The sequence below is a fragment of the Pituophis catenifer genome, unplaced genomic scaffold, assembly GCF_029215685.1.
Source record: "Pituophis catenifer annectens isolate HBS135680 unplaced genomic scaffold, rPitCat1.0.hap2 SCAF_1, whole genome shotgun sequence".
Lineage (NCBI taxonomy): Eukaryota > Metazoa > Chordata > Lepidosauria > Squamata > Colubridae > Pituophis > Pituophis catenifer.
The window spans coordinates 239238818-239262138 of NW_027256881.1; the positions used below are offsets into that span (position 1 = coordinate 239238818).

At 38.7% G+C, this 23321-nt stretch overlaps 1 protein-coding gene across 1 annotated transcript in view; it reads left to right on the forward strand.

Moving 5' to 3' along the window:
* Positions 1–23321, forward strand: part of MYRF (myelin regulatory factor) — a gene marked incomplete at its 5' end in the record, with an annotated part of 57806 nt that overhangs the window by 5343 nt on the left and 29142 nt on the right. The window contains 5 exons of the mRNA XM_070957324.1: positions 2002–2063; positions 9137–9449; positions 10010–10182; positions 10822–10948; positions 23022–23217. Coding sequence (XP_070813425.1) covers positions 2002–2063; positions 9137–9449; positions 10010–10182; positions 10822–10948; positions 23022–23217 — 871 coding nt within the window. The remainder of the gene's footprint in view (positions 1–2001; positions 2064–9136; positions 9450–10009; positions 10183–10821; positions 10949–23021; positions 23218–23321) is intronic.

Genomic DNA, 23321 nt, shown 5'->3' on the forward strand with positions numbered 1-23321 from the left:
TCTGTCTCTCTCCCTCTCTCTCTTCTCTCTCTCCCTCCCTCTCTCTTTCTCTCTCTCCCCCCTCTTTTTCTCTCTCTCTCCCTCTCTCTGTCTCTCTTTCTTTGTCTCTCTGTCTCTCTCTCTCCCTCTCTCTCCTTCTCTCTCTCCCTCTCTCTCTTCTCTCTCTCCCCCCTCTCTTTCTTTCTCTCTCTCCCACTCTTTCTCTTTCTTTGTCTCTCTGTCTCTCTCCCTCTCTCTCTCCCTCTCTCTCTTCTTTCTCCCTCCCTCTCTCTCTTTCTCTCTCTTTCTGTCTCTCCCACTCTTTCTCTCTTTCTTTGTCTCTCTGTCTCTCTCCCTCTCTCTCTTTCTCTCTCTCCCTCCCTCCCTCTCTCTCTCTCCCCCCTCTCTTTCTTTCTCTCTCTCCCACTCTTTCTCTCTTTCTTTGTCTCTCTGTCTCTCTCCCTCTCTCCCACCCTCTCTTTCTTTCTCTCTCTTTCTCTCTCTCCCACTCTCTCTCTTTCTTTGTCTCTCTGTCTCTCTCCCTCTCTCTCTCTCTCTTTCTCTCTCTCCCTCTCTCTCTTCTCTCTCTCCCTCCCTCTATCTCTTTCTGTCTCCCCCCCTCTCTTTCTCTCTCTCCCACTCTTTTTCTCTCTTTCTGTCTCTCTCTCTCTGTCTCTATCTTCTGGAGGCAGGGGAGGTGAAAAACGGGCCATTTTCACCCATTTTATGGCCTCCTTTTACCACCACCTCCAGCAGTATTCTGCAGGCCAAGTTTGTTGAGCTTACCTTTCAGTTTCAGTCCGCAGGGCCCCCGAAGGCAAACCCTGCGCTCTGCTGAAGGGTGTGTGGGGTAATGTGGGCAGGGCAACCTCGTGGCCCTGCGGATTAATGTCTTCAGCGGGCTACATGCAGCCCGCAGCCCACAGTTTGAGGACCCATGATGTAAACTTTCAGCTCCATATAAATGAGAAAGTCAATTAAATCCTTACACCTGGCTATAGAAAAACCACCAGGACTAGAAACTTTGCTTAATTTCACTGATTTAAGAAATAATAGAGCCGAGGTGGCTCAGTGGTTAGAGTGCAGTACTGCAGGCTACTTCAACTAACTGCTAGCTGCAGTTTGGCAGTTCAAATCTCACCAGCTCAAGGTTGACTCATCCTTCCATCCTTCCGAGGTGGGTAAAATGAGGACCCAGATTGTTGGGGGTAACATGCTGACTCTGTAAACCACTTAGAGAGGGCTGTAAAGCAATATGAAGTGGTATATAAGTCTACGTGCTATTGCTAAATAAGTTGTTTGATTCTGTGGAATCTTTGGAAGATTATTTTATTTACAAAAGCATTAATTCATATTCTTTGTCATGCTTGAGTTAGTTTTGCTTGAAATTGTTTTCTGTGTGATCTCAGGGCTACCTGATGAAACTACAGTTTGACCCATAGATTTACAGAAATGTTGTCAGTGGGTCCTTCTCTGTATTTGCGGTGAAGATGGGGATCTTCTTCATGAGCAACAGATTCTGTCTGGCCTCTTTCAAAAAAGGATGACTTTCTGAGTGAAGTAGGGTGGATCTCTTTAGCAGATAAACAAAAGTCATGACATGAAATGCCTAAGAATAATACATTAAAATGCTCCTAGTAGGAATAGTATGGGTGTGAGAGAATGCCTGCTTTTTCATTGGGGAGGGGCTGTAGTGAATTGTTTGGAGTGCTAAGAGTGGAAGGTTTCCTGCTACTCTGGGCAGGAACAGCTATTGGCAATAAAGGGTTTTGGTAGAAGGGAATTGTTACTGGATGACCTGCTATATTAGAGATAAGATTGAGTTCAGGTTCAGAAGCATTTGTATTCAAGAACCTTGACGACAAATTCATAATTAATTTCTGCTAACCAGGGGTGGTGTAGATTATGGGGCTATATGCTCTCTCAGTCCATCTACCTAAGATTCAGAACCTATTTTACCGTAATCACTTCTGCTAGACATTTGTTTGACCTTTTCCTCTCTTTTTCTCAATTGCTCTTCAGCACTTTACCCGACTCTCCCCCAGACTCCGGATCCGAAGCTTACTCCCCTCAGCAGGTGAATGGTAAGTGCTAAGATTAGAGCCCAAGCACCAGCCTTCCCCCCCTCTTTGGTTGGCAGAAGTGGTTGGCTCTGAAATCTTTATCAGAAAAGGGAAAAACAGACTGCTGCAATACGTGAAGAGATTATCAGTTAGTAAATATTCTTAGACTTTCGCCTATTGTTTTCCCACTACCCTTTTGAAAGGGGGGGCGGTTTGGGTGGGCAGGACCAAGAACACAAGACCGTGTGGGAAGGGAAAGGTGTATTTCTGCCTTCCCAGAGAGAAAGAGAAATGGATAAGGGTGACCTGCCCTGTGAGGACACGGAACAGAAGGATTAAGCCTCATTTTGTTGGGTGAACATGCTGTTAAGACTCCTGCAGGTTTATGTAAAGACAAATCCGTACTGGAAATGAAGAACAAAACAGAGGTATTGTCATGAGCTTGTTTTTAGGTGGTGAGTATACTCTGTGGCTCCTGCCCTCTCTTTGTATGCTATATTTGATGTCAAGGACTCTCTTCCCATTCTTGTGACAGGCACAGAAGTCGTAGCCGCATCACAGAGGGTGGGTCTTTCTCCCTCTCTCCCTCTTTCTCTCCCCACGCCCCCTTAACCAGATGGTGTCTGTTCTGTGCTGCCCGTGCTTTGTAGGTGTGAAAGGGGAGAATTATGTCTCACTAGCTACTTTTGTAGTCTTTTTTGGAGGTTGAGACAACAGAATTAGCAATAGGGGCGAAAGAATTAAGGGCACGGTCCTGCCTGTGGCAAACTTCAGAAGTTTCCCCAATGGCCCCTGCCTTTAAAATTTAAGCCTTGTTCATTGTAGAAGTAGCTCATTCTCCTTTCTCTGTGAAAAAGGTCAAGAGTTCTTTTTATCTCACTACAAAAATCCCTGGAATTCCTCCTGGCCCTTTTTTTTAAATATAGCCAAGGGGCCAGAGTATTTGCCACAGAGTGAACTGCTTTCTCTCACCATTAAAACAACAGCACCTACCTCATCATTCTGGGGTGGGCAGGGGGAGGGAGGAATAATTTGAATTTCAGATTTTTTGGGGGGTAATGCACCAACTCCAGGAAGCCCTGGAGTATGTATAAAGAGTTGCATTTGTGATCTCATAATTTCTAGAATTCTTCTCTTATTTTGAGAGAGGCGTTCGCATGCCAGGTAACCTTGAGACGTGAAAGAGGAGATAGCTTTCAAGAACATATATATTGCTTCAGTGTTCTACGGTACAACTCTACGGTAGTTGTTATACCATTCAGTTTTCAAACAATAAACATTTGGATTTGCTGTTGCTTCTATGGGTGTCTACTTAGTTTATTACAAAGCCTAAAATTGTTTGAAAATTGAAATTGTAGTAGGATTTCAGTATCATCTAGAGCACAGTTCTGTGACTACACCTTATCTTGAAGTAGTGAAAAATTAGTTTTTGCTAAATATTTTGTTTTGTCTGTTCTGAAACAGCTGCCAACCATTGTCATTCCTAAAAGTTCTGGTGGTACTTGGGTGTTTGTGGGGAGTCGGGGTTTTTGGGTGGGATTTCACCATCCTTTGTCATTTGATGTCATTTCTAAGCTTCAACCTTCATTTAACTTTAACTTATTAATAAACATATTTTAATTTGCACCCAACTTCACAAGATTTTGTAATAGTTATTTTTTAAGAAAGGAAATGGGGAAGTGCTAATGCTATTTTTTTATTATGTTTTATGTCAGCCTCCTCTGTGTTTAATCCCCCCCTCTAATTTCATAATCATTTTTGCTTCCTCTGTTAATGCATCCTCCTACAGAAGAATCTGATTAATTGCCCTGAACATTAACTATTTCACTCCAGTAACTTTAAAAGGTTGGAAGGGCACTAAGTCTGAATTTGTTTGAACAGAATGTTCATTTTTTGAATTCTCGTTCTTATTTGTTTTCTGTGGGTGGATTTTTTAGAGGAACCTTTGGATATTGGGAAGTTGAAATCAGAGAATAATGATGGCAAGAAATGAGGACAAAAGGATACCTATTGGATGAATTGAATGTCTTATTATTTTGCACTGATCATTGTACTATTGATCAGTACAAAATAATAAGATGTTCCCAGTTATCAAACTGTGGCCATCAGAGTTAGGATGAACTCAGAATTGGGATGAACTCACACTGCTCGCTTCTCATATGAGCTAAAATATATAATGGAATAGTTTAGGCACCCAGTTTATTTTCACAGCATTGCTAAATAAAAAGTTTGGTTCAAGGACACTGTTTCATATGTTTGTTTTGTTATAGCCTGCCTTGTAAAAGTGGTTTAATAAAATGTGCATGAAATCCACTTTATTTGTATTTATGTATATACACCCACACTTACATATATACACATCATAGGATAAACAACCCCCTATAATATACATCTATAAAAATATTTTAATATTGCTTTAACATTTAAATAGCTTCTTCAATTTTGACCATTTCTAATTATTGATCTTAAAATGGAATGTGGATAGTTAAAAGTGCTGTTTGATTGCAGGGTGGAGATGGAAGAATGGCTGAATTACTGGTCTTTCTGAACCATAATAATACTTGCTTCTGTTATTGATTTTTCTGGCCCAAATAGTGATCAAAATTAAACCCTCTTCCATTCTTCTTCCATGTGTTACCATTACAATCACATCCTGTATTATCTGTGGGTAATGGACAATATGTTCATTTGGAGGGTGGACACCAGTTTGGAAAAGGTCACACTAGTAAACTTGAGGGAAAACCAATATCTATAAGCAGATTTGTCTTTTTTACCTCCTGAGTTTCTTATAATTCAAAGCATGTTAATTTTGGCTTTGAATGGAACCTTTTTGACTTAATAAGAGTGTTAGCCCTACACTCTGACAGAGCAAAGCCGTGTATATACATTTCCAATTTTAAATCACGCTTCAAAGTTAAGTAAACTTTCAATCTGTTGTACTAAGGAGGGATGTGAACTTGAGTCAAGGGCTTTGGTGAATGTTCTGCAGACACTTTCTGCAAGTTATAGCCTTCTAAATGAGATAGACTGCAATTACCACTTGTTTTGGCCATTAGCTATGATAGCTGTGGATGATGGGACACTTATTATGCTAAGCACCACCCTTAAGTGGCAAAACTTCCTTCGGAAGTTTGCTTTATAGTTTGCCTCAGTAATGTAATTACCTTCACAAACATTATGAGCATCATATGTTATAGGTCATTCCCAAAAATGATAAGAGAAAGGATTTGCTGTATTTTTCTTTTTTTTCTTTTTTTTTTTTTTAATTTGATTTATATGCCGCCCTTCTCCGGAGACTCAGGGCGGCTTACAATACATTAAGCAATAGTAAGGCTATTGCTCTTCATACTTTTGTATATTTTATACAAACTCAGCTTATTGCCCCCACAAACTGGGTCCTCATTTAACCTACCTTAGAAAGGATGGAAGGCTGAGTCAACCTTGAGCCTGGTAAGATTCGAACCTGCAGAAATTGCAGGCAGCTGTGTTAATAACAGGGTGCATTAAACCACTGTACTACCAAGGCTCCTTTTTTGCTAACCAAGTGGCATGCAATGAGTATTTATCATTGGAAATGATGATTTGCTCAAATGAGTAAAATGGTTCCTATATGAACTACTTTGAAATTAAACCTTGAACAGGATCCATCAAGTTCATTTTGCAAACTTATTTATTATTTCAAACATGGAAAAGCTGAGAGGTTGGTTATTAATTCTATTTTCTAGAATGTTCTATTCCAAAATAGAAAATTTACTGTGTCTCTGTATGGACCCTAGTGTATTTTTATCCAACATTTCATGCTTTTTCAGATTCAGTATTGTCTTAAGAGACAATGGATCTTTCTCCATTACTAAGTTATAGAACTAGCCACCCATGTTTGAGTTGACAAAGAACCATTAACATTAAATTTGCTCTTCCCTCCTTAATTCCTATTCTGTCTCAGTTCTTAATCACTGCCAGTAATTTAATTTTCCTTCACTAGATAATGTCAGAATAAGGTGGAAAACATTACTTCAACTTCAATACAGTTAAAGATGACCTCAGCTTATCTCATTCATGGCATTGGAATGAGAAGAAAATAGAATCATGTTGGTGTGGTAGAAAAAAGTTCCTGGGGCAGAACTGAAAAGAAGGAAATCAAATGATAAGTGCAGCTTTGAATGGGGAGAATAAACAGTAAAAGTGGAGCGGGAAGAAGTGTATAGTCAGTAATAAACTAGAATCTGAATGCAGAATAATTACAAAGAAGCTGATAGTTAATATATATAGTTAATATATATTTCTGGAGAGAGTATTAGTAGGAGACCAAAGTTAAAAAATGTAGTTAGCTTCTTATTTTATATTACTGCTCTTTATTTCTATAAACAAAGTCAGAACAAAGTCAGAACATGAAATAAGCAAATGTCAATATTTCTTGTGATATATAAACTTAACTAGCTCTAGCTTTTTTCCATCATGCAGAAGGATCATATCAGACCAATCAAATAACACATTTCTCTGTTTGGCTCTCTGCAGTCTCAAATTCCTTAGTTTGTTCCAGTATGAATTTAGCTACTGCCTGATAGTGTTTTTGCTGGATTTGAACTTGTTTGTTCTTATTCTTTTTTAATTCATTTATTCTAGACAACATATATTTAAATATATTTAAATGCTATAATTAATACATTTTGTATAATATACAGACGCACATAGACACAGATATGCATGCACATATTCATACTAGCTATTTCCTAAAATTCTAATTCATTTGATAGAAAACTAAATTTATTTCTTATTAAGTAATGTGGTTCAGACTTATTTTACTAATTGCATGCATGTACATGCTATCTCTCTGTCTGTGTGTTACTTGACAGCTTCTCATTGACTTTCAGCAGTGTGACCTTGACCACAGCCACAAAAAATGGCTTAACAGCTGCTTATGGCCCAAGGACTGCGGGTTGCTCATACTCAAATAGATAGATAGATAGATAGATAGATAGATAGATAGATAGATAGATAGATATGAGCAACCCACAGTCCTTGGGACATAAGCAGCTGTTAAGCCATTTTTTGTGGCTGTGGTCAAGGTCACACTGCTGAAAGTCAATGAGAAGCTCTCAGGCAGTGGTGAAATGTAAAATTAGTTACTACCGGTTATGTGGGCATGGCTTGGGGGGGGGTAATGTGACTGAGTGGGCATGGCCAACTTTTTTTTTTACTTTTAAAAGCATTTTTTTCTACAACCTTAAGAGGTTGCAGAAAAAAATGCTTTTAAAAGCCTCTGACGATCCCAGCTGAGCTGCGCGATCATTAGAGGCTTTTTCTTTTTCTTTTTTTTACTTTTAAAGGGTTTTTTTGGCCAAAGAGGTTGTAGAAAAAATGCTTTTAAAAGTAAAAAAAAAAAAGCCTCTGATGATCACAAGGCTCAGCTGGGCATGGGGGGGGGGGGGGCAGGGATTCTCTGAACCACTCGCTGCCATTGCTACTGGATCGGGTGATCCGGTCCAAACCAGGAGCATTTCACCCCTGCTCTCAGGTAACATTAGAATGGAGTGGAGTGAATTAGAATTAGAAATAGAGTAGAAATAGAATAGAAATAGAACAGAAACAGAAATAGAAGTAGAATTATTTATTGGCCAAGAACAGGGGTGAAATGCTCCCGGTTTGGACCGGATCACCCGATCCAGTAGTGATGGCGGCAGGTGGTTCAGAGAACTGGTAGCAAAAATCCCTGCCCCGCCCATGCCCAGCTGAGCCGTGCAATCATCAGAGGCTTTTTTTTTAATTTTTAAAAGCATTTTTTCTACAACCTCTTCGGTGAAAAAATGCTTTTAAAAGTAAAAAAAAAAGCCTCTGATGATTGCGAGGTTCAGCTGGGCATGGGGGGGGCAGGGATTTTTGCTACCGGTTCTCCGAACCACCCGCTGCCATCGCTATTGGATCGGGCGATCCAGTCCGAACCAGGAGCATTTCACCCCTGCTCTCAGGTAACATTAGAATGGAGTGGAGTGGAGTGAATTAGAATTAGAAATAGAATAGAAATAGAGTAGAAATAGAATAGAAACAGAAACAGAAATAGAAATAGAATTCTTTATTGGCCAAGAACAGGGGTGAAATGTTCCCGCTTCAGACCGGATCACCCGATCCGGTAATGATGACGGCAGGTGGTTCGGAGAACCGGTAGCAAAAATCCCTGCCCCGCCCATGCCAGGTGAGCCGCGCGATCATCAGAGGCTTTTTTTAAACTTTTAAAAGCATTTTTTCTACAACCTCTTGTTGTAGAAAAATGCTTTTAAAAGTAAAAAAAAAAAAGCCTCTGATGATTGTGTGGCTTAGCTGGGATTGTCAGAGCCTTTTAAAAGCATTGTTTCTACAACTTCTTTGGCCGAAGAAGTTGTTTTTAAAAAATGCTTTTAAAAGGCTCTGACGACTCCAGCTAAATTGCCCAATCGTCAGAGGCTTTTTTTTTCTTTTAAAAGCATTGTTTTTACAACCTCTTCAGCCAAAGAGGTTGTAGAAAAAATGCTTTTAAAAGAAAAAAAAAAGTTGGCCATGCCCACCCAGTCACATTACCCCCCACCAAACCATGCCCACAAAACCAGTAGTAACAAATTTTACATTTCACCACTGGCCAAGTGTGATTGGAAACCCAAGGAATTTGTGTCCAGTGCATAAACTCTCAGTGTACATACACGCAACAAGCAATAAACCAGAATCAGAATCATAAAATTAACAGTTTTGTATCAAATGCAGCAAGAAATAAACATAGCTTCAGTGAGCATCTATTAAATTTAGTACCCCTATTAATGTTTTTTAAAATATAAAAAAGGGCTGAAATCTGGCCATTGCCCTTTACAAACATTGCTGCATTATTGCCATGCAGCTCCCAACTACTGATGAAAAAGCTGATAATCTACTTGTTGTTTTAATGAAAGCTGAAACTCTAAGGAGAGGACCTGGAATGTCTCTATTATTGAACTGACATTTTGTATTTATTATTTTGTGCTGTTCTGACTGAGAGCCGAAATGGGATGATTGATCATAGTTTAGGACTTCTGAAAACAGGGAACTGACACTTTTCATTTAGATTAATCCATCTTTCTGGTTCTTTTTAGATCCTCACCTTCTTCGAACTATGACTCCTGAGAATATGTGTCAAGTTACTCCCCCTTCACGGTTAGAGCATCCCCCACCCCCTCCGCCTCCTCTACCCCCACCCCACCTTCAGGGACTGCCACCACCACCACCTCCTCATTCACACCAGCAGCAGCACAGCCATCACTATCCCAGCATGCAACGGGACATGTACGCAAAGGCTGAGCCTCTGATGCCACAGTTCACTATAGGACAAGGCATGTCACCTGGTGACCTCCATCATGCTCAGCAATCGCAGATGCTTCATCAGCTACTTCAACAACATGGAGCAGAGTAAGTTCTTTGGGAACAAGGTTGGAAAGGTAGCAGAGGAGTACATTTATGGCTGGAACCGTTTTGCCTCTTGTAGGTCAGGTTGTGACTGTCAGTTGGAGGCTAGTAATCTAATTTAGTCTTTCCTACTGGACAACTTTATGTCTGGGATACAAGATGTGTGCGTGTGTATGTTATATAATATATAGTATATGTACTCATACACACATACATACATAGGCTAAATTTGAATAAACTTTTTTTTTTTATTTGATTTATATGCCGCCCTTCTCCGGAGTCTCAGGGCGGCTTACAATGCGTTAAGCAATAGCCTTCATAGTTTTGTATATTTATACAAAGTCAGCTTATTGCCCCCACAATCTGGGTCCTCATTTTACCTACCTTTGAAAGGATGGAAGGCTGAGTCAACCTTGAGCCTGGGGAGATTTGAACTTGCAGTAATTGCAAGCAGCGGATGTTAATAACAGTGCTTTAGTCCACTGTACTACAGGCTCTTCCTTTGCATGCCTGCTGTAATTTTCCTTTGCATGCCTGTTGTAATTTATGATTGATTTCCACAGACTTCCAGTGCACCCTGCCAAGAAGAGGAAACACTCAGAGTCACCATCAAACACTCTCAATGCCCAGATGTTCAATGGAATGATAAAACAGGAGCCAGGTACAGGATCTGTGCCCCTCAACTCTGAAAGAGTTCAGACACCTCCCTGGCATCAGCAGGGGGCGCTCTCCCCAGGTATGTACTGTAGTTATTCTTTCTGTTCCGTTCTAGTATTATCAGTACCCAGATACTATTTATGCTCCAAAGAGGTAGAATTTTTTTATTAAATAGTACATGGAGAACAAGGTATGGGGTTTGGACTGAAGCTCACAGAAAGGCAGTGTATTTTCAGGAAGAGCATCTTTGTACAACCGCATTGAGAGTGGGAAGTGAGAAGTCTCATCAGTTGTAAAAAAAGAAAAGAAAACTGATGTCAGTTAGTCTTCAACTTATGACCATTCATTTAGCAACCGTTCAAAGTTACAATGGTGCTGAAAAATATGACTTAATGATCATTGCTCATGCTTTCAATTGTTGGAGTGTTCCCACTGATATGTGACTGTGATCAGGCACATTGTAAATTGTTGTACATTTACAATGGTTGCAGCATCCCGCAGTCACACGATCTCCATTTGTAACCTTCCCAGTCAGCTTCCAACAATGATGCTTTGCTTAGCAACAAGATTTCTGGTCCCAATTGTGGTTGTAAAATGAATACAAGGCAAAGAAAATAAAAATTTATGGGTTTTGTTGCATTGCGAGTGAGGAATAGAAAAGTAGCATTTGCATCAGGTATATGGGCAAATTTCAGTTCATTTTTTTTTATTGCTGTAGGACTGATTCAGGATAATGACAGCTTGAACAGCTCTTCCTACTTGGATCCCAACTACCAATCTATAAAATGGCAGCCACATCAGCAGAACAAGTGGTCGACTCTGTATGATGCCACCTATAAAGAACTGTGAGTATTTACAATCATATGCTGTAGACTCCTCTGCCTAACAGTTTCAACAGGGTTCCTTTGGGTCCACTCAAGACTATAGTGCTGATGAGCAGACATTTCACACCTCACAATTTTGTAGGGAATCTGATGTTCAATTTTATTGTGGTTTTATTTTCCTACCTTTAAAATTGGTGTGTCTCACTTCAACACCACTTTGTGAATTTGTTTCTTAAAAGTTTGCCTAAAAATTCCTAACACATTTTTAGATAGATTGCTTTAGAATGTGTGCATTTTTGTACACCCCTTCATTTATTTATTTTTCTTGCAGTTATTTCTCAGTTAAAATGCTTTGTGGGCATTTGTATATGTTTGTATATTTCAGTGCCTCTTATTTATTATTAAACAAATTTACATAGCCTCCCATCTCATTGAAGGTGATTCTGGATGGCCTAAAATAAATGGGGGAAAAAACACATGTAAAGAACCACAAGTTATTTTTTTTAAAAAAAATCACTGTAACAATAAATATTATAAAATCAGAAATATAAACAGTAGGCAAAGAACCATTTAAGCATGTCTCTGGTTTCGTGAAACCTCCAGACCTGATTACATAACCAGATCTTGAGGACCTTCTGGAATGTCAAAAAGGATGGAAGTAATCCAATTTTTTTTGGGAGGGGGGGGGGGAGAAAGTTCCATATGGTAGTTGTCATGACAGAGAAGGCACATCTCCTTGAACCCACGCTGATATTACCCAGAGCATTCCTAGTCTAGATCTAGCTCTAATGAGATGGCTAATGTAACCAGTCGTGAAACTAATGGGACCCAAAGTCCAGAGCCACTCAGTCTTGCCAGGGTTCAGCTGAAGCCTGTTGTTCCCATCCAGACCCTCACAGCCTTCAGACACTGGGATAAGATCTCTTCCTGTGTACTCAAGTCTTGAATCATGAGGTTGAGCATCAAGTGAGTTTGTTTCATCTTTGTGAAGAAATATAATTGCCAATAAATTATGTGGACTCTAGCATAGAGGTGTCTGCAGTTTAAATCTTAGAGTACAGAACGGAAGTCTTTAAAAAACTAGAGATATGAGTAAAAATAGGTGAGCTATGACTACTTTTGTGCTAGGTGCTCATCAACTTAGTTCATCCAAAATAAATTTTGGATTGCATTTTTAATGTGTTTTTTTTAAAAAGGGGTTTCAGGACAGGGGAATATGTTCTGTGGTTACAATCAGCAACTATTTTATCAATTTAAAGAGCAAAAAGTTACCATGAAAAATTGATAGGTGATTAAAAAATGAACCAGAACTGATAATATAGTTAGTTAGTTCTATTATTAATGGAACTAATTACATTATTAGTTCTGAAGAGAGAGCACATTTAGGAAGGAGTAATGGGAATTGGCTTCTAGGAGAAATAGTGCAAGATGAGGATGGTGAGATATGGAAGTGTTACAGGTGAAAAGCTAAAGGGGGAGTTAAAAAGAAAGAGGGAAGTTTAGATACAGTGTGCGCTGAGGGTGTTTGGGTGTAAAGCTATTTAAATAGTTTTACTATAGAAGGTGAAGAAAAGAGAAATATGGGTGAATACAGAATGACAGAGATGGAAGGGACCTTGGGGGTCTTCTAGTCCAACACTCTGCTTAAGCAGGAGATCCTATACAATTCTGGACAAATAGCTGTCTAGTCTCTTCTTAAACACCTCCAGTCCTGGAGCACCCACAAGTTCTGGAGGCAAGTCGTTCCACTGATTAATTGTTCTAACTATCAGGAAATTTCTCTTTAGTTCTATGTTGGTTCTCTCCTTGATTAATTTCCATCCATTGTGTGTTGTCCTGCCCTTAGATGTTTTGGAGAATAGTCTGATCCCCTCTTCTTCGTGACTACCCTCAAATATTGGAAGACTGCTAATGTCACACCCTAGTCCTTCTCTTCATTAGACTATGCTATGTTATTATTATATTAATTACATTACATTATTATTAACATATTACATTGTTATGCTATGTTGGTGCTATGCTTATTACAAAGGAATAGAAAGAAATCGGGTGCATGATATATACAGGGCAATACAAATGCTAAGGCTGGAGAACAATCTAGGTGACTTATATGGACATAAGAAAGGTAAAGAAGCCACATAAGGTGAGAGCCAGAGGCTGAGGAAAGCCAGCTTACCAGGGTAGAGTTTACAGGGTGAGAAAGACAAATGTTCAAGGGAAAAAATGCTGCACATCCTCCCCACATTCCAGAAAGGTGATAGAGAACTGGCAGTCAGCCACATGGATTCTGGGAATGGCCTCCTTTTTTAAAAAAAATCCTCTCTATTTCTAGACAGCTTGTATCTCTTGTTTGTCTCCATTTGTGGGGAAAGGGAACCTTGGCTTTTTGTGATACCAAATAAAATGAGATGGTTATCTGCCTTCATGAGAGCAATCTGGAGAGAAAAGGCCAGTGATTTACATGAAAGCCAGCTGTGGCATCAGTGAGAGGCTGCCCCTGAATGGCCTGGGATACCCAAACAAAGTGTGCCCTCCAGGGCTGCCTTCCCAAGGTCTTGCAGAAGGCAATTTATCTAAGTTCCTTCAAGGCATAGAATGGGAGTAGAGTAAGATATTGATGTATTATGTCAGCCAAAGGGCAAATTAGTGCAAATTTTTTTACTAACCTTTCCTCTGAACAATTAAAAAGCAATTCTATCAGAGCAGGGGTGGATTTATTTAGAAAAATGTATGTCATGGTAAAAAATAATTAAAAATCCAGTGCGTAGTACTTTCAAATTAAAATATAATAAAAGTGTATTTTACACATAAAAGTGGTGCATTTTAAGTTATTTATTCATCGGATAATTTTTTTTCCTTAATGTTTTAGCAAATCATGCTTTAACATTGAGCCTTCAGGGCTCTAAATAAGCTGGGATTGAAAGTTGTGGAGAGATGTTTCTTCAATACAGCAAATTTGAAGGATATTTTTGGTGACATTGCAGGTAGCAGTTAGCCTACCTCTGACATTGTCAAGCAGTATTTTTTTCTAATTTAGGAGAGGGCATCTTCTATAGTAATGCTATGGTGGGGGGGGAGGTAATGTCATGATCTCATAATGCAGCTTCATTTTTAGAAGTGAGTTAGAAGTGAATTTTGCTAGGTTGCTAAGAACAACTATGGTAATGAAGGTTCCACACACTCCAGCGAAATAAAAGAGAAAATTTTTTATCCATATTGTCTTTCAAAATAAGTTTACCCCTTGCCAAGAATAACAGAGAATTTGCTTGCCCATTCCTTAAAATATGCCAGCATTCTCTTATTTTATAAATAATTTCATGAACATGAGAAGGCAGATAGGTTGGAGTATAGATATTTATTCTAACCTTAAAAGAATTTTGATCTTTATGCCATTCTTTGTGTCTCCCCCATGTTTACATGGGAGAGGCACAAATTTCTTTGACCAAGGAAATGCAAGCCAATTACCTATATAAATCCACTGCAAATATACTGTTCTGACAAGAAAATTACTTCTGAATCCAGTTTTTCTTAATATCTGATTTTCCCCCCCTGTTTACCTGACAATTTCTTATGAAGACGATAAAGGTTGGAGTTTAAAAAGAAACAGTACATCTAGTAAGAAGGTACCAAAGAAAATGAGTTTCTAGAGATCACACAATAGCCTAAAGGAGTCAAAAATAGATGAATTGCTCTTCTTAGGCAAAGGTTTTTCTGATTTCTGAGGCTGCAGATCATTACAGCTGGGAATGGGGATGACATCTGGCATATTTTATGTATTAAAATGATTAAATATTTTTAATCTCAAACCACTTCCCAGTATATCTTTGAAATACTAACTTTAAACTAAACTTTAAATAAGACCCAAGTGCTAAATTCTCTTAAATGATTTGATTTAAAATACCATTTGTTCCAATTTATGAGTAGGGTTTTTTTTTAACCTGCCTTCTACAAAATAATTATATTCTCACTTGTTACTGAAAATTGGAAGCATTTGGTTTATCACTAATGTGGTCATTCAGAACAATTTATCTTAAATATAGAGAGTCAAATGAATATATATGCCTTGTCTGCCAAGGTCTTCATATATTTCTTCTAAGCCTTGTGGAAGTATCTAGTTGGCCATCCTATAGCAGGGCTGAGATCCACAAGTGAGAATCTGGAGGTCCCTAACCTCCTCTTGTAGAAGCTATCTGGGTCTTCACAACTGGGTCCTGACTTCTGTTTTCAGGTAGAAGCATGGCAATTCCTATGGCTGCTATCTATCTTCCAAGGGCATTTCATCTGTGATCTCATAACTTCATGGAAAGGGCTTTCTTACCTTATGCTGCCTGTCACTTAAAAAGTAAAATACAAAACAATAACAAACAAATCTAAATATCGTATTTTTTGGACTATAAGACGCTCCGGACTATAAGATACACCTAGCTTTTGAGGAGGAAAACAAAACAAAAAAAAAATCTGCCTCTCCTCTGCCTCCCAGCAATTTGCCTCCTTGCAGCAAACAGCAAACAGCCTGGTCAGCTTCAGCACAGCCTGATTTAGCACAAGCAGCTGATTGGCGGTTGGATCGGCTTCCCAGAATACCGCTTATCAGCTGTTCCAGGCTGCGGGGATCACTGCCGCCCATCGCTGCCATCACCACTTATCGCTGCCACCACCTATCACCACCTCCTTGCGCCCCATTTTCGGCCTCCGCGCATCCCATTTTCGGCCTCCACACACCCCATTTTTTGCTTCCGCACCCCTCATTTTTGGCCTTCACGTGCCCCATTTTTGGCCCACTTTGTGGGGGAATGCGTCTTATACACCAAAAAATACAGTAATTACAATTACAATTACTCTTCTGGCCATGTGGCATAGAGGTTTGGTAACTAGAGGATTCAGTTCTTGCTTCCCCCTCTTTAAATATAAATCAGTCTCCAGGGAATAAACAAAATCAAAATTTTATTTGTTTAGAATATACATACATACATACATACCAGTAGTGGGTTTCAATTTCGTTCACTACCAGTTTGCTTGTGGGCGTGTGCACGTGCCACTTCTACGCTTGCGCAGAGACATCCGGGCGGGTGGTGGAGCCTCCCACTGCCGCTGCTACTGCTTCGCCTGATCTGGGGCAAACCGGTAGCAACCCACCACTGATACATAGATACATACATACATACATACATCTTTTGATTTTAAGTATTAAAATAAAATTTTAAGTATTAAAATAAAATTTTAAGTATTAAAATCTAGGCATTCAGTATGGAAGGAGACAATCATAAAACTGCCCAGATTGTGATAATTTGCACCAGAGTTCCAGCCACAAGCTGGTGATGGTCTCTTATAAATGAAAAGCTCTCAGCCCAAGTTTCCAAAGAGATTGGAAAGAGTATAAAATATTACAGGTCAAAAAAAGATTCTAAAGAAAAGATTATATTTTCATGAATGTAGACTGATCTTGAAGGCTGGGAGTAAATAACAATTCCATAACTTGTACAGAGAGCGATAAAGAAATTGAGATCTGGCCCAACACAGAAGGGGGGAAAAAAACTCAGCACCAATTCCTGGCTACCTGTATTTATTCCTTCTATAGAAATAAGGGGCTTTGTGAAAGTGTTGATCCTTTGTTTCGGTGCCCTGGACTATTTCAGCTTTTTGGAGCTTCCCAGTATTAATTAGAAGTTCCTACGGATTACGATCAAAGGAATATTTTGCAGTGATGTGGCTTGCTTGAAAGGGCCAAGATCTGAGCAAGAAATAGTCAGGGGAAGTGTGGGAAGACTTCGATTTCCGCCCAACCTTTCTGATTTGGGGAGAGATATGCTTGACACTCAGTCTTGAGATTTCAGATGCACTTGGCAGCACATCCTGATTTGCATCCTGAAGGCTGCATTCCTCACAGTGTTACATATGAGGAGGTAAAGAAAAACACCCTGTTTGATTTGCAGAATTCATAGCCAGTACTGGGTTTCTTGCAATAAAATTAGAAGGAGAAGCTTTCGCTTCTTTTTTATTCCTGATGAAAAATGTTCATCTTGAATTTTTAGTGATGGCATTTTTTTTAAGCCTAATTTTAGAAAGTAACATGTGAAAAAAACTTTTTAAGTGCTTCACAGGATGCTAAGCTTGAAAAACAAAACAAAAATACATTTAAAAATGTCCACTGTTTTATTTTTTTTTCTCTTTCATTTCTGAAGCTTGCTAGAGCTTCAAAAGCTTACTTTAATTACAAAATGTGTATTTGCTGATTAATTAATTGTATTAATTAATTGCAGGTCAAAGATTGGGGTAGGGGAATGGCATGGGTTGTGAATGGTGTGTGAAGGTGCCCAAAAGGTGCTGCATGGGTTGGAGAAGGGGCAAAGCTTGGGGAAGGATTGTGGAGGTGCTTAGGTGGTGCAATGCCCGGTCAGGGAAGGCGTGCAGCATGCAGTATGGCTTGAGAAGGATGTACGGGGGCATGTAAGAGTTGCTGCATTGGTCAGGGAAGGAATCTGGCATTGCAGCATGGGTCAGGGAGAGGAAGTGCTGTAGCAGCCAAAAGCACTGAAGCAGCCACAACTTTCCCAAACTTCATTCCCTCAGGAGGCAGGAATCCCAGATTTTGACACATTCTGTAAGTTAGCCTATTTGAGATAGCTTAGTTCAAAAATTGTTACCCCCACAAACTGTTTAACTGTTTCACCCAGTTAAAGATAATTCACAACAAGAATTTTACTGCTATATAAATTATTTTGTTAGCTACAGAGAAATTGTGCCAAGTTTATAGCGAAAGTTGCCATAAAAGATATTCCAATTAGGAAAGTAGGCAAGAATTATATTATCTCTATGGAATATTCTTGCATTTTCACAGAGTAGCAGTGGGAAACTCCTGAGATACAACTAAGTCAATTAAAGCCCTTTTAATTTTTATCATTTGGATCAATTCTAGTGGTGATAGTGTGTTTGCAGTGAGCCATTTTTTAATCACAGTTTAATGTGAATCAATACAAGAGCATGTGAAGGTTGATAACCTGTGGTGCTTTGATCAAATGACAGTTTACTTTATTGGGCAGGGAAATGACAAAAATGTTATTGAGATGTGCTCCTTAAACTAGACTTACGGGGTCGCTTGGATTAACCAAAATACAATAGAAACATTCCTGCATTAAGATAAATATCTGACACTAATACAATTATCTTTTTTAAAAAGTACCAGAATTTCTTTGTTGGCTTCTTGACATCAGCTCATGACTTTACATAGCTAATATTAATACTGGGGGAAATTAATACTGATTGAGGACATTTGTATTACTAATGTCAAAACTAGTTATTACTTTGTATTGAATCGAGGATTTTATTATGATACAATAAAGTTACAATAGGTGCAAAACATGACACTCTCTTTTTTCCTTCTGTTTTCTTTCTCAAACACTTTAATCTTAGCCAGTGTCTCTTCTAAAATGTCATGGAGATGCCAGTCTTTTGCACTGCATTTAGTTCATCCAGTAAGTAATAAAAGATAGGTAGTAAGGGAAATTCTAAAACTGATATGTACCTTTGAGGAAGAAAAAGCCATGGATGTTGATGTGGCTCAGTATAATGTTTAACAATAGTGTTTTGTTTCACCCTTACGGTAGGTTAGTGAGGAGTTAAGTGAAATCAGACAAGAAGGATTGGTTGCATTGAAATAAGAATGAACTTCTAGTGGCCACCAATATGGCAAAGTGGATGCTTTAAATTGTCTTACTGTATTCTATGTAAGTTGTCAAGACTCTTTTTGATTGCAGCAGGATAGAAATGTGTATAATAAGAAAATAAATAACATTTACTTTTCCAATATATATCCATTTGCCTGTACTACATCAACTCTCTGAAACCTTTAATTTGCAACTTTCTACCCAGCACAGTTACGCTATAATACTGTTTTGTGTTTCTTACTTCAATAACCATTACTATCAATAATCACTGAATTTAGCTAGACATTTGACAAGTGGGGAAGAAAATTAGGGTAGTGGTGAATAACATTAATTCCTTAGTCGAATACTAGCATTCTGCTATTTTCAGTCAATTTATTGACTAAATGTTCAACTTACTTGCAACTGTATGAATATACGCTGTCTGTGCACAGAGCACTGCACAAAATGAATGTGCAGCAAATGACTAAAAAAAATACATTTGTTGACTTTCAGCATAACCCTTTCCTAGGAATGTTTCATGGACTGGTTCCAGGTGTTGGTGGAGTGAGTTTGGCAGCAGTTATTATTCAGAATGATCTGAAACTTTGCCTTCATCTATTTTTCAATAAAGACAGACTGTACGTTTATAATCCATAATATCCTATCTATCATATTCTTATCTTAATTTTCTACCTTAGAAGAGTGCTAATGATTATTTTAGCATTTATTTTACTTATATCTTTCTTTTCTCTAAGAGCTGTGACTTATGTGAGGACCTCACTTTGTTTTATCCTCACACCAGCTAGTTTCTGAGATAGTTCAGGCAGAGAATGAATGGCTTGACCAAAGACATCCACCCATGATTCAATAAGGTGGACCTGAACCTCCCCATTCTTATAAACATTGCAGTGTCCTGAAACTTTTATCTTCTCTGAAGATCATGTATCTGTAGAAATTATGCTGCCACCTAGACATCCTCACTGCCAGAGATTCAGGATCTGGAACATTATTCACCTTTTAGGGGATCACTAATCCTTATTTCTTGTTTTGACTTTATGCTCATGTTTTCATTTTTCCTACATTGCTCAGAGTTAATTCTACTTCATTTATTCTTGAATTGCTCTGTATTATGTTCCAATCTATGTTTAAAAAGCTCATATATGGTGGTTGTTTTTTTAAATGGATCTTTTCAAGGATGATACTGGTAATCCTCAATTTACAATCACAGTTGGGACCAGAATTTCCATCACTAGGTGATGCAGTCATTAAGTGAGACTTTATGTGATATGCCCAATTTTACAACCTTTTTTGATGCAGTCTTTAAGTGAATCACACTATTGTTAAGTGAAGCAAGCTTCCCCCATTTACTTTGCTTGTTGGAAGCTGGCTGGGAAGGTCAGAAATGGGGATCACACAACTCCAAGATGCTGTAACAATCATAAATACATACCGGTTGTCAAGCACCAAAATAGTGATATGACTGACAGGATGCTGTGATGGTTTTAAGAGCGAAGATGAGTCATACATCACTTTTTTCAGTACAATAAATTGTATCCTACAGTTTCAGTATTTCAATAATGGAATTCATTGTAACAGACATTTGTTAGATCATATTTGTCTTCCTATACTAAGAATTTAAACTCATTTTGCTTATTTCTCATACTTCTGTATGCTTTTGTATAGATGTGCAGGCTATGTTTGAAAGTTAAATCAAAGCATCTTGAAAACAATATAGTAATTAGCAGACATTAGAATGATTTTATTAGTCTGACAGGACTTGTTCTTACCTCATTTTTTCTTAAACTTAGTAATTTGTGTAGTAGACTAAAAGTGCTATGGGCATAATATATCTTAATTTCAGCAAAGCATTTATACTTCATGGCCTTTGTAGCAAGCTAATTATAGGCTGGATGACAATTAAGTGGGATAAATGGCTTGCTAGAAAAAAAAGGAAAGTGTGCTCACCCATGGTTCCTAAGAGTACGGTTCCTAATGGTATTGAGTGGAATGGCATGAAGGATCAGAGATTTTGGAACAGAGTCAGAAAAAGGTGACATAGATGATCCTAGGAGTAAAAACTGGGTTCTGTGAAGAGAGATTGAAGGAAATGGGATGATTATCAGTAAGAAAAGACAACTGAGGCAAGATATAATAGTACTTTCAAATACTGAAAGGTATCACATAGAAAATGTAGAGTTCTCTGTGTAGAACATGGGCAAATAGATTCAAGTTATAGGAGGGCAGTTTCTGATTGTTAAAAAAAGCATACTCCATTAAGGGCAGTGTGATTGGGGAACTAAGTACATAGAAAAGCATACACAGATGAATTAAGTCCAACTTCCCTTGAATTCCTTTGACCCTCATCTAACTCCAAGCAGGTGCTAACCATTTAGAAGACTCCCATGCATAGGCATGATTAGCAATAAATCAGTTTAATTGGATCTTCACTGGCCTGACACTCCAAGTAATCATCAAAACCCTTTGGCATTTGTTTGTTTATTTATTGTTAAACTTGTATACCACCCAATGATTTATAATCCAAGACATTACAATAAAACCTATAAAATATAAAAGATGGCCAGTACAACAGACTGAATGGAATGAAGTAGCAGTTTTCTCTCTTTCTCACCAAAGCCCTGGGTGAAGAGCCAGGTCATATTATGGCTCTAGCCTCTTCTAAACAATAGCAGAGTGGGGCCACCCAGATCTTGATGACAACTTCATTGCAGAGGACAGATGCTGCCACAGAGAAGGTATACTTCTAGAGTCCTGAAAGATAACATTATGTAATGAAAGGAACTCAAGTATATTAAATCAACCAGGCAGATGTTGTGGGAGATAGGTGGTCCCTCAAGTAACCAGCCCCTTTGACATGTTATGTTCCATTATACTATGTTGTGTTACATTACATTATATTGTTATGTTATGACTCCTTTATAAAAGATACATCATCATAGTCCTTGTTTGTGCCAAAGCCACCTTGTCTATAGTTTGCAGCATGAAGATTTCTCCTCTGCAAACATCTGTGCTTAAGTTGTGAAGGTTGGGTCCTATGCCAGCTGATGTCATTTGCATGATGACAAAGAAAAAGACTTACCAAGCCTGCTTCTGTGGAATATGCCTCCTTTTGTATATGACTGAATAGGCCTATTTCAGTAACTATTTATCTATGCTGGAACTGTTCTGATGACACATTGAATTCCCCTTGTGCTGTTTATAGCCTTGCTTGGGTGATATGGACGGTGTTGAGAACAGATTACAAGGTATGAGGTTACTCTAATGGAGTCCAAAAATCTTAATACCTATAGAGGTTTGGACATTAAATAGTTCCTATTCCTTTGGGTGGAAGCTTTCCTAACTCTCCTGGACAACCAAAAGTGTCTTTCTTTTCTGGTTTTAGAGATGTATTGAGCAGTAATCAGCTCAAATGAACTGTGTATAGAATTTGTTTGAAGGAGTACTCGTGCTTGCTTTGATTTCCCCTTTTGTAACTGTTTCTCTCGTGTTTTATTGATGAGTTGAATATTTTTACAGAAGTCATAGTTGGACCCAAAGACAGTGTGCAGTGGTTTAAGATTAAGGAGGAAGAGGTCTATGTCTGCTTTTAGGTGATGGGTGGGAAAATTTTGATTTCTCAATAGAGTAGAATGCCAAGATATGTAGGAAGAAAGGAAGGAATAGCAAAATGAATCACCAGAAATGTGAAGAGTGGGGAGAAGGGAAAGGAAATTCCTCTCATATTTTCTGACTAAGGTAGCTTGTTCTGTGACCACCATCTGCTTTTTGTTCAGGGCACATCTCTAGCAGCTTGAGGTCCCTCTTGTTACTATGAGGAAGATCTAAATGGTTCCTTACAAACTCTGCCAGGTTCACTCACCCCACAGGTGCTGACAGTGCGTAGAGTTTATCCAGTTGCCATTGGCATGTCTGAGGAGGAGCCTCAATCTGTACAGGATTTCAGACTTTTGGAAATGAAGGCAAAATACTGAGAGGCTGTGAAGCTCCCACACAGAACTCTGCTTTTGCTCTGGGATCTTCTTCTTTTCCTTCTGTCCTGCCCATTTCTCTGACTCAGCACCCGCTGTCTTTCCCTGTTTTCCATTTTCCTTCTTGTTTTCCTTTCTGATGAAGCTTTTGGTTTAAACCTTTCTTTCTGATGCTTTCTCACATGTTCACCTCCAGCAGGATTGAAGAAGTTGTTTGACTTGAGTGCAGCCAATTTTATTTCACTACAACTTTGACTTTTGATCAGGATTTTGGGGGCTTTTTTTTTTTAAAGTAACACATTGTGCTGCTTGAAAAGGTTTGAAAATCTCTGGTTTCAGCCATATGTGATGGTGGAAACAAGACTGCCCATAAAGAAATTTTGGATATAGCCGTGTCTTACTGGTGCTCCCATTTGTTCTTTTGTCCAACAAGTGTTCTCTTGTCTACTTTTCCCTTGCTTACAGACCTATGCCCACATACCGAGTGGATGCAGATAAAGGCTTCAATTTCTCTGTGGGAGATGATGCTTTCGTGTGCCAGAAAAAGAACCACTTCCAAGTCACCGTGTACATTGGTATGATTGGAGAGCCCAAATTTGTCAAGACTCCTGAGGGTCTGAAGCCACTTGAATGCTTCTATCTGAAACTGCATGGGGTGAAGGCAAGTCTAAGAATAGTGAACTGCATCATTTAAAAGGATAGGAAATGTGTAAATGTGTCTCTCTATTAAAAATAAAATGGGGGGGGGTTATATAGATTTTTTAA